Genomic DNA, 12,622 nt, shown 5'->3' on the forward strand with positions numbered 1-12,622 from the left:
AGTTCCTTCCAAAGAAATCCTAGGCCCGTGTGTTCAAATAAAAACATCTTAATTTGAGCTCCTGTCCATTCCTCCAAGGTGTTACCTGTAGTGAGGAGCTTCTAGTGCAATATTGCTTAATCTTTTTAATCCTTTACCCCTACAATGCTTTCTCACACTAGCCTAACCATCTCCAAAAGGATGTTGTTGAGCTTTCCTTTCCTTGGTTTGCATATAAGTTACCTATAAGGAAAACAGTAAGTTCATTGAATACGTTTTCTCAAGATTCACATGCCCCCCATCCTTGCAGAGATTCTGATCTAGCTCCCTAGGTGGGGTACCCCTCTTCCTGCCTCCCAGTTGGGAAACAATGACTTAATATGTCACACATGGAATGAGTAGTAAAGGGTATCACCTTTCAAGTGATTGAAATGGATTCTTTATTGCTTCTAGAATTTGAGCTTCTATTGCCTTCCATGTTATTGAAAAGAATCTGTGTGTAATTTGCTGACGTGCAATATTTACCTATAGCGGAAACTGGAACCCTTGCTGCAGAGTAGGGTTTTGGGCTTTGATTTGGGCTCTTCAGAAAGCCTGAAGAAAGCATGGTACTCCACACAAGTCTTCCAGAAAGCCTTGCAGGCATCTCGGCTGGCCATGGTGAACTCCAAGGTGTCCTTGCACAACACCTGTATAAACCAATTTCCATTAAAGCAAAACATCCTTCAAGAATATCAAAGACCTAGAAATCCCAAAACCTTCCAAAACTATTGGTCCAGGGGCCTTATGCAGCTGGGCTTCTGATTTTTCACTTGGATCCCTGTAGGCTTCACACCTACAGACACCAAATGATTGGCAGCCTTCCAAGGAACAGACAGGGCCACTGTCCACAAACAGAGCCTTCTCTGAGAAGTAAATCTTGATTTGCACACTCACCTCACCTCAAACCCTTTTTTACCCCCTGTTTCCTGCCAGGAACATTTTTATGAAGTTGTAAATTAGGTTAAAATGAACATCAATGGGCATCCTTTGAAGGTGACAAGAAGTTATATGACCAACAGGAAAGGGGGGTTGGATTTCCTTACAGAGGGTAGGATTTATAGGATGATTACATGTATGTTAGTCTTTCTTTTTAATATATCAGCTAGAGACACTTTCTTTTCTTTATGCTGCCTTGTTCTATAATGGTCTGTAGTGCTTATTTAGTATATTCTAGTCTATTCTAAGGGAACTGGGCCTTTCAGACCTAAAGCTCAAGTTTTCCCCATCACCTAACTCACTTTATATCCTCATTAGCCCAAAGCAACATGGCATGCTTGCAGCCCTGTTTTCAGCAGCACCGCCAACCCACTCTGCTGGCCCCCCTTCTCTCATTCCTTTTGGAATACCTGCCTGCAGCCCCAGGCCTCTCCATGAGCTTCCCATTGGATATGATCTCTTAAACTGCTCAAATGAACACTTTTATAGAAGGCTAAGATCCAAAGAATGATGCCTCAAATTACCAGATTTTCTATAGGTCAAAAATTGGTTGATCTCCATTTTTCATTTCCCATATGGTCATAAAAGAACACCTTTTCTAGGGCCTTTGTCTCATCCTGTGCAATGCAGCCTTGCCCAACAATTGCTTCCTTTGCTTATATGTACACCCCTCCCACACACACACATCCCGCTTGATTTTGGCACGTATTAGGTGTTCAATACTTTTTACTTAAAGAGGGTGAGGCTATTTTAGAAAAGACAGCAGATACTATCAAATGAATATGTCCATAGTCCTAGATCTGGTCACCCCCATTTGGGTCATCAAATCCCTGAAAAAATGATTTCCAAATAGATTGCCTTACACCACAGTTGCCCCATTTTCCAATTGCTTTATTAATTCTGAACTGCCGATTGGCTTTCCTATGTGTTTTGCCTTTAGTAAAAATATGAGTGAAGCTCTGGTTTATTTATGCAGAAGCAAAAGAGAGAGCGCATCACTCCTAAGGGCCAGCCAGCTTTCACCACTTGCATTCAAACCATTTGTAGAAATTACCAAGAAATCCCCAAGTGCATAGGAAAAAAAAAAAAGAATTCGTTAGAAAGCTACTCACCAAGATGTTGGCGTGAAGCTTGATGAGAAAATGCTTTCTCTTAAAGCTCAACTTGCGGATTTTAGCCCAGTTGAAAGTATTGATCTTTGTATTTCCCTATAATGAAACACGAGGCAGATTTCAGGATGAGTGTCAGCACAAGCTGGTTTGACAAGACAGTGCAGATCTGATAGAAAATGCACTTCATGAATGGGACCATCTGTGACCTCTCGTGAGCAGACTGATCCTGTCACACACTAGGTAGAAGCTATGGTCAGAGACCACTGTGGTGGCTTGAGTGTTGCTATGATGCTGGAAGCTCTGCCATCAGTATTTCAAATACCAGTAGGGTCACCCAATGGTGCACAAGTTTCAGCAGCACTTCCAGAATAAGACAAACTAGGAAGAAATGCCTGGCAATCTACTTCCAAAAATTCCAAAACCAAAAACCTGTTGCCATTGAGTCGATTCTGACTCATAGCTACCCTATAGGACAGAGTAGAACTGCCCCATAGGGTTTCCAAGGAGCGGTGGGTGGATTCAAACTGCTGACCTTTTGGTTAGCAGCCGTAGCTCTTCACCACTGTGCCACCAGGGCTCCCTTCCAAAAATTAGTCAGCCAGTGAAAAACGTATAGATCACGACAGAACATTGTCTGACTTGCTTGCTTTAAACATGTCATCAGAAGGGATCAATTGCTGGGGGGGGGGGCATTGTGTTTGGTGAAGTAGAGGGCCAGCAAAGGTGAGGGAGACCCTTTGTGAGATGAATTGGCACAATAACTGCAACGATGGACTTGAACATGCTGATGATTGTGAGAATGACACAGGACACAGCAATGTTTCGTTTTGTTGTACATAAGGTCCCCATGAGTTGGAACTGACTCGACAACAGCTATCTATCTATGGCCAAAGAAGGCATTCCAGGTGGGACACAAGGCTGCTCTGAATTGCAAGCAAGAAGGGTATGCCAGGGCAGGGAGATCACAGTAGGAAAAGGTTACTGCAGTTGATTCTCTGCCATGTTTCAGATTCAGCTGCTAAAAAAAGTGTCCTATATATCATGCCACTCCATTTACTCAGGCATCTTCAATAGCTCCCCACTGCCTGCATCATCAAGTCTAAACTCTTTCAACTGTCTTCCCCAAACCTTCTATAAGCCTGTCCCTTCTATACTGAGTATCCAAACTTCTCTCCCACTGCTCCCAGAAAAACACCCTTCCATCCAACTCTACACCTTCCCTCCTGTAGGTCTTCTCATTCTCCTTACCTAGAATGCCTTCCACATTGTCAAGTCTTCTTGCCCGCTCTGGTAGCACCTCCCCTAAGATATTCTAATTACTGCAGCCTACAGTCATTTCTGACTACCCTAAACTCCCTTAGTTCTCCTGCTCTAGCCAAATAACTGAAGTTTCGTTGTTTATTGAAATGGTAATCCACTCACATTATCCAAAAATCAAAGGTTTATAAAAAGATATATATTGAGAAGTCTCACTCCCACCACTGTCACTCTTACCTGTGTCCCCATCTACCTATTCCCTACAGGTAACCACGTTTATTAGTTTATTGTGTAGACTTGTCATACAACTCGAAGTAAATATGATAGATTAGCTCTTGATTACTTACTGTCTAGTATTGTTCATGATTTCTCTGGTCTCCCCAAATAAATTGTAAGATCCTGGTAACAGAAGCCAAGTCTCATGTTCAATGTTAGTTTCTTGACTATGTCATATTTTATCCTTCCCAGGGCTTCTTTATTTTTGTGCCCTTTCTCTGAAACACTCTCCTCCACCCTCCAACCCTATTCCCTTGGCTTTCATAATTCCTGCTCAATTCCTCAGGTCTTAGCTTAAATGGTAAGCCCCTCTCACATGTGTTTCCATAGTACTACATACTTCCTCTAGCATAAAGCACATTATGTTTATTTGTAATTACTTGTTTAATTGTCTATCTTCCCCTATTAGAATGCAAGCTCCATAAAATCAGTGAACATTTTTAATAATCTCTGTAGTTCTAGTGTCTGGCACAGAGTGGATGCCCAATAAATATATTAATAAATGGGTGGATGGATAGATGGCTGCTAACTCTGTAAATATACTAAAAACCATTGAAATGTACACTTAAAAGAGGTGAACTTTATGGTATGCAAATTATATCAATAAAACTTTTTTATGAAAAGAAAGAATAAATAATACGATGAACACATAGAAGGTGCTCAATAATAAGTATAATTTGATGGGATTTGGGGTAGGGTTTGCAGATTAATTAAGATCAGCTATATTGTTCCCAACTGTCCACGGAAGTATTCTCACTGAAGGAGATCACAACCAACACATTGTCCTTGTCCACTTGCCTCCTCTTCTTCTTCCATGTAGTATAAAATGACAAGGATCAAGGGTTAGAATGGAGTAGGTGACAAGTCTCTCTTGGGAACAGGTAATGCCTGTGATCCATTGGGTCTTTGGCCCATCAATGTGGCTGTCATGCTGAAAAGTTTACATCCAAATACATGAGATTAAGACTCTATTGGCTAGTATGTGCCTGACCTGCTTTGTAACTTACTTCAGTGCTCTAATTTGGCCTTGGGGGTCAGTGGGTCTTAGGTCACCCCTTTTTCTCTCATAAGTGAAATCGACAACTGAACTAGAATACCACATGTTGAACCCCTCAAGTGGATTTGGACAAGATGAAAGCATTTGGTGTCACAGCCTAAGTTTTTAGGATGCCAAAATCCATATTGTTGTTTAGTGTCTAGAAGTTCCAAGGAGTCTCTTGACTTTGTCTCCCTACTATGTTGGCCTGATCTAATGTGTGAGCTCCTCAGAATCAATACTGTCAATTGTAGACTGCAAATGGAAGCAAAGCACACTGAGGGGAGAGGACTTCCCAAAACATTTCCAAGCATTAGTTCCCTTTCTGGCTGGTGTTAAGACTGAGAGGTGAGATCACCTTGGGAATGAACACCCAAGTTTGAGCCAAGATAACCCCCCAAGCTGAAGGCTTCAAAGGAAAGAATGATTACCCGTAATACCAATACGCCCATGTGAGCAACAGCCAGGTGGATCTGCATCCCTTCGCCATCACTGGCGGGGTGAGGCCTGATGCCATACATATCCAGCTTCCTTGCTATGTCCAGGAGGAGAATGTCAGATTCAGCTGGGCTCCTACCGCTGCAAGGTGAAAGAATTTATGAGCCTAATAAATGTAACAATAATGATACCTCTATCCTGAGAGTTCCAACAGAGCTCAGCATTTTCTTGAGCCTGAAGCTTCTCAGACTTACAGGCTTGGTTTGAAGAGTATGTCCTTCATACTCTTAGGAGCGTTAGTGCTCCCTAGAATTCTTACCTTCCATGCGGGAGATCCAGGTTCAATTCCTGGCCATTGAACCTCATATGTAGCCACCACCCTTCTGTCTGTGGTTTTATGTTGCTGTGATGCTTAACAAAGTTTCAGCAGAGCTTCCAGACAAACATGGACTGGGAAGAAAGGCCTGGCTATTTACTTCTGAAAATCAGCCAATGAAAACCCAATTCACAACCGGTCATGGGGAGTGGTGCAAGACCAGGCAGTGTTTCATTTTGTTGTGCATGGGGTCACCAGGAGTTAGGGACTGACTTGATGGTAGCTAACAACGGCAGCAACAACGGCTGGAATCAGATGCCAGTTAAAGTACTTACATGTGTTTCTGATGAAAGTGCAGGATCTTGCTCTCTAAACAGTCTTGGTTTGGTAAGTACCGGGTTTGTGCCAGATGTTTCCTATCTGTTTCTTCATGAAAGTCTCCCAGTTCTGCTGCATGACAGAGAAGTGACATTTTTCACATTACCATTGAGGAGTTAAGCAATGGCTCACCCAGCAGACCCTCTGACCTCCTCCAAATAGCCCTTCCTTTGTAGCCCGTGCAGCCCAAGGCCTCCCATCCCATGCTCTATGCATATTTATGTTTCTATAGGGGAGAAATAACTGACTCTTTTTCAAATCAGAAGTAGTGGGTTGCTATGAAGTGTCAGTATAAGTCACAGGCACACTGTAGGTTTTAGGGGCTTCAGGATCACAGCTGAATATGTTGTTAGGTTTTTCTTCTCCCACATTCTGTTTATGATCTCTCCTACTTCCGATCAGCCTACCACCCTCATTCCACCCTGATCGTACATTATCAAGAAAGGGGCAATATAAACACCAACTACAATGCAAGCCAGTCACAGCCAATTCATCACTCTATACAATGAGAATCTAGTAAAACTCCAGTTATCTGGAAACCCCAGAAGAGGAATCATTCTGGAAAGTTGGCTTCTCCAAACAAACAGCCAGTAATTTATCACTGATTATAATTTGTTCTTTTCTAGATGTCCCCAGTTTACCACTGCAAACATCTATTATGGCACCATGCCTTCAAAGGCAATTGAGGCATTTAGGATTATCTTTCCTGACAGTAAATGGCCTCTGGGTGTTTTGATTTTTGAATTCTTGTATCTTCTTTATAGTTTTTATACCTCTTCAGTCTGTGTCATATTGATATGAATTACTTTTTGGTCATTGACTTCCCTTGAAGAGCTCTCCACTTTGTTATAAATTATGACTTCCAATCTACCATAAGATGAGAACCCAGATATCCAAACCTGTTAGTACTGTATGTACTGGAAGAGTAAATAGACTCTTCATGGAACCCAGTAACGCTCTCCTATTGAGTAAAATACATGGACATTGGGACACCTAGTTTGAGTGCTGGAAGGTTTTTCATCTTGGTTTTCCATTGTGTTTTAGACAGGTAACAGGTTCATTTTCAGACAGGTGAGGTGTGACTATATGTATAGTTCAAAATCACAGTCACCAGGAGTGTCTGGGTAGGGGAAAGGGGAAGTTATTGCTTAAGGGTGGTGAGAAAACTGGGATGGGGTGATGTTTACACAACATGGCGAATGTAATTAATGTCACTGAATAGTATGTGTAAATATGGTTGAAATAAATATTTTGTTATATATAACCACAGAAAAGCTGAAAACCACAAAAGAACAAAAAGAAGCTAAGTATGGGTACAGCTAACAGTGCTTCAAGAGAGACAGTAGGAAATGAGGCTGGAAAAGAAGCTTAGGGTCAGATGGAACTTGGCAGGCATGCTTAGGAGGCCATCCTTGAGTCCATAGGCAAAAAATAATCAATCTCTAAACAGTTTTAAAGCAGAGGAAAAACTTAGAAATGGATTTGAGAAAGATCCCTCTAGGGACAATATGGAAGAAGAGTCATTTATTTATTTATCAGATATTTGTTGAATATCTACTGTGTACCAGGCAAAATTCCAAGTTCTGGGGATACAGCATAGAACAAAACAAACAAAAACCCCTACCATCACAGAGCTAATATCCAAGTGAGGAAAGACAGACAATAAGAAAATAAATGAGTAAAGCATATTTTGTCAAAGGTAGTAAGTCCTATGAAGAATATTACAGCAGAAAGAAGGATTGGAATGAAATGAGGAAGAAATGTGATTTTAAATAGAGTGGGTCAGGAAGGCCTCACTGAAAAGGTGACATCTACATCTCAGCAAATAATCTGAGGAGCGGGACTATATAAAGAAGAACATGGCATCAGGATTGGAGGAAGACTCATTAACAACCTGTGATATGCAGATGACCCAACCTTGCTTGCTGAAAGTGAGAAGGACTTACTGATGAAGATCAAAGACCACAGCCTTCAGTATGGATTACACGTCAACATAAAGAAAACAAAAATCCTCACAACTGGACCAATAAGCAACATCATGATAAAAAACTGAAACCAAACTCATTGCCATCGAGTCGATTCCAATTAACAGAGACCCTATAGGACATATTAGAACTGTCCCATAGGGTTTCCAAGGCTGTAAATCTTTACAGAAGTAGACTGCCACATCTTTCTCCCGCAGAAGGGCTAGTGGGTTTGAACCACTAACCTTTCGGTTAGCAGCTGAGCACTTAACTGCTGCACCACCAGGGCTCCTCAACATCATGATAAACAGAGAAAAGATTGAAGTTGTCAAGGATTCATTTTACTTGGATCCACAATCAACATCCATGGAAGCAGCAGTCGAGAAATCAAATGACATATTACATTGGGCAAATCTGCTGCAAAAAAACCCTTTAAAGTGTTAAAAGCAAAGGTGTCACTTTGAGGACTATGGTGCACCTGACCCGAGCCATGGTATTTTCAATCGCCTCATGCAAAAGCTGGACAGTGAAGAAGGAAGTCTGAAGAAGAATTGACACCTTTAAATTATGGTGTTGGCGAAGAACATGGACTGCCAGAAGAATGAAAAAATCTGTCTTGGAAGAAGTACAGCCAGAATGCTCCTTAGAAGCAAGGATGGTAAGACTTCATCTTACATACTTTGGACATGTTATCAGGAGAGACTAGTTCCTGGAGAAGGACATCATGCTTGGTAAAGTAGATGGTCAGTGAAAAAGACCCTCAGTGAGATGGATTGACACAGTGGCTGCAACAATGGGCTCAAACATAAAAACGATTGTGAGGATGGTGCGGGACTGGGCAGTGTTTTGTTCTGTTGTACATAGGGTCGCTATGAGTCAGAACCAACTCAACGGCACCTAACAACAACAGCACATCCTAGTTAAAAACCAAACCGAAGCCATTGCCGTCAAGTTGATTCTGACTCATAGCAAACCTAGAACTGCTCCATAGGGTTTCCAAGGAACGGCTGGTGGATTTGAACCGCCAACCTTTGGGTTAGCAGCCGAGTTCTTAACCACTGTGCCACAAGTGGCACAGGGCGCCACATCCTAGTTGGCCTAATAATGTGTTTAGTTCTTCTGCTCCTCCTAGTCATTGTGCAGTGGCTGCGGTTTTAAAAGCTTGCAAGCAGCCATTCAAGGCACAACAATTGGTCTCTATTCGCCTGGAGCAACAGAGGAAGAAGGAGAGTCAGGAGTAGGAAGAGGAAATGGAATGTCAAGCTAAGTGCCTCCATGAACAACTGCCTCCTTTGCCATGAGACCAGAAGAACTCGATGGTGCCTAGCTACCATTACTGAACATTTTGATCAAAGATTCTATTGAAGAATCCTGATCAAAAGCGAGAAAATGCAGAACAGAATTTCAAATTCTCATGGACTTTCTGGAGCCCTGGAGGCTGGATGAACCCCTGAAAACTATTGCCCTGAGATAATCTTTAAACCTTAAACCAAAAAGATCCCCTGAAGTCCTCTTAAAACCAAACAATTGTTTAGCTTAACTGGTAAAGAGTATCTACCTTAAGCATTACGTTTTTTTTAAGATCTATCTATATAGGATCAAATTGACAACAGCAACTTGAAAGATTAGACAGGAACCTGAGTGGGCAGTGAGTTTATGTTAATGGGAGGAACAACTCTCAAAACAGGAGGGTGAGAATGGTTACACAACTGGAAGACTGTAATCAATGTCACTGAATTGAACATGTGGACACCATTGAATCAGTGTATGTTTCGCTATGTATATTCTCAACAAAAAATAATATATAATTTTATTTTTTTAAAAAAAAGTGATATCTGAGCAAAACCGAAATGTAATTAGCTGGAGAAGAACGACCTGGAGAGAGAAAACACCGAATGGCAACAGCTCTAAGGCAGTCACTAGTGTGTTCAAGAAAAAGCAAAGAAAATAGTATAGCTGGAAAAGAGTGAGTAAGAGGGAGAGTATTGGAAATGAAGTGCCAGAAGTAATTAATATGGGGCCTGTGATAGCTGGAAAATGCCCGCCTAATATGTCCACATCCTAATGCCTGGAACCTATGAATGTTAACTTATATGGAAAAATCGACTTAGCAAATATGAGTAAATTAAGGATATTGAGATGAGGATATTATCCTGGATTACCTGGGTGGGTCCTAAATGCAATCGTATGTGTCCTTATTAGGGCAAAGCAGAGGGAGATTTGACACAGACACACAGAGGAGGAGGTGATACAAAGATGGTGGCACAAGTCAAGGAATACAAGCAACCACCAGAAACCAGAAAAGGCAAAGAATGGATTTTCCCCTAGAGCCTCTAACATTGATTTTAGACTTTTGGTTTCCAGAACTGTGAGAGAATAAACTTCTGCTGTTTATTTTTAAATCACATTATATGTAAAATTTCCATATAAAAACTTTTTTTTAAGATGAAAGCAATGGCCTTTTTACTTATTTTACTTTACCAATACTGATAAATGTACAAATCCCATTAAAACACAACCAGGCCCAGATGGCTTCATCAATAAATTATATCAAATAGTCAATCCTTCACAAACTCTTTTAGAAAATAGAAGAGGAGGGAATACTTCCCAACTCATTCTATGAGGCCAGTATTACCCTGACACCAAAGTCAGAGAAACATATCACAAGAAAAGAAAACCACAGATCAATATCACTCATGAATATAAAGACAAAAATCCTCAACAAAATACTAGTAAACCAAGTTCAGCACTGTATAAAAAAGACTATATCGTGACCAAGTGGGACTTATCCCAGGAATGTAAGGTCAGTGCAACATATGAAAATCAACAATGTAATACACTATAAAGGACCAAAAAACACATGATCTTCTCAATAGGTGCAGAAAAAGCATTGGGAAAAAATCCAACACCCATTACTAGGAACAGACGGGAACTACCAAAAAGAATTCACAATGAAAAGGAAGAAATAAAACTGTGTTTACTTGCAATCAACATGATCCCAAATGCAGAAAATCCTAAGGAATGCCTCCCACAGACAAAAATACTAAAACTAATAAATGAGTTCAGCAAAAGGTAGCAGGATGTAAGATAAAAATGTTACTGTGTTGTCATAAAACAATATGTGTACTACTGTTTCATGAGAAACTATTTGTTCTGTAAGCCTTCACCTGAAGTACAATAAAAAATAAAAAAATAAATGTTATTGTGTGCTGTCGAGTTGATTTCGACTCTAGTGACCCATAGGAAAGAATAGAAATGCCCCATAGGCTTTCCTAGGCTGTAATCTTTATGCAAGCAGACGGCCAGGTCTTTTCTTCCAAAGAGCCGCTGGTGGGTTCAAACCGCCAACCTTTCGGTTAGCAGCCGAGCGCTTAACCATTATGCCACCAAGGCTCCTTTTAAGATCAATATACAAACAGTAATTGTATTTGCATATAGTAGGATTGAACAATCCGAGAATGAAATTAAGAAAACAATTCCATTCACAAGAGCATCAAAAATAATAGAATAGTTAGGAATAAAATTTAGCAAAAGAAGTACAAGGCAGGTACACTGAAAACTACAAAACATTGCTGAGAGAAATTTTTTTTAAATTTAAATTAATGGAAGGACATTTCATGTTCATGGATTGTTGTTATTGTTAGGTGCCGTTGAGTCAGTTCTGACTCATAGCGACCCTATGCGCAACAGAAGGAAACACTGCCCGGTCCTGCACCATCCTCATGATCGTTGTTATGCTTGAGCCAATCAACGCAGCCACCATGTCAATCTGTCTCGTTGATGAGCTTCCTCTTTTCCGTTGACCCTCTACTTTGCCAAGCATGATGTTCCTCTCCAGGGACTGATCCCTCCTGATAACTTGTCCTTGCTTCTAGTGAGCATTCTTGCTATACTTTTTCCATGACAGACTTGTTTGTTCTTTTGGCAGTCCGTGGTATATTCAATATTCTTCGCCAACACCATAATTCAAAGGCGTCAGTTCTTCTTTGGTCTTCCTTATTCATTGTCCATGGATTAGAAGACTCAATATTGTTAAAATGGCAATTCTTCTCAAATATATCTATAAATTCAATGCAGTCCCCATCATAATCCCAGCAAGCTTTTTTTTTTTTTTTTAGAAATGATAAATTATTCTAAAATTTATATGGAAATGTACAGAACCCAGAATAAACCAAAACAATTATGAAAATGAAGAACAAAGTTGGAGTATGTCGTAGGTATCTAGTGCTGCTATAACAGAAATACCACAAGTGGATGCCTTCAACAAACAGAAGTTTATTCTCTCACAGTCTAGTAGGCTACAAGTCCAAATTCAGGGCGTCAGCTCCAGGAGAAGGCTTTCTCTGTCGGCTCTGGAGGAAGGTCCATGTCATCAATCTTCCCCTGGTCTAGGAGCTTCTCAGCACAGGAACCTTGGGTCCAAAGGACACTCTCTGCTCCTGGCACTGCTTTCCTGGTGGTATGAGGTCCCCCTGTCTCTCTGCTGGCTTCTCTCTTTTATATCTCAAAAGAGATTGACTCAAATCACAACCTAATCTTGTAGATTGAATCCTGCTTCATTAACGCAACTGCTGATAGTCTCACCTCATTAACATCATAGAGATAGGACTTACAATGCATAGGAAAATCACATCAGATGACAAAATGGTGGACAATCACACAATACTGGGAATCATGGCCTAGTCAAGTTGACACATATTTTTGGGGTATGCAATTCAATCTATAACAGAATACATATACTTCCCTATTTCAAAACTTAATACAAAGTTACAGTAATCAAGACAGTGTTATAATGATATAAGGATAAGACAAATAGATCAATGAAACATAATTGAGAGCTCAGAATAAACCCTTTCATTTATGGTCAATAGACACAAAGGTGCCAAGA

At 40.7% G+C, this 12,622-nt stretch overlaps 1 protein-coding gene across 2 annotated transcripts in view; it reads right to left on the minus strand.

The window, feature by feature from the left end:
• FRMD7 (FERM domain containing 7) overlaps positions 1–12,622 on the minus strand; it is a 63,680-nt gene that overhangs the window by 5,218 nt on the left and 45,840 nt on the right. For both annotated transcript variants that reach the window (XM_012556485.2, XM_004379628.1), the window contains exons 6-9: positions 5,728–5,842; positions 5,070–5,217; positions 2,070–2,165; positions 505–668 (exon numbers count right to left, since the gene is read on the minus strand). In XM_012556485.2, the coding sequence (XP_012411939.1) occupies positions 505–668; positions 2,070–2,165; positions 5,070–5,217; positions 5,728–5,842 (523 nt within the window). The remainder of the gene's footprint in view (positions 1–504; positions 669–2,069; positions 2,166–5,069; positions 5,218–5,727; positions 5,843–12,622) is intronic.

Source organism: Trichechus manatus, unplaced genomic scaffold (assembly GCF_000243295.1).
Source record: "Trichechus manatus latirostris isolate Lorelei unplaced genomic scaffold, TriManLat1.0 scaffold00066, whole genome shotgun sequence".
In the NCBI taxonomy this organism is placed as follows: Eukaryota; Metazoa; Chordata; class Mammalia; order Sirenia; family Trichechidae; genus Trichechus; species Trichechus manatus.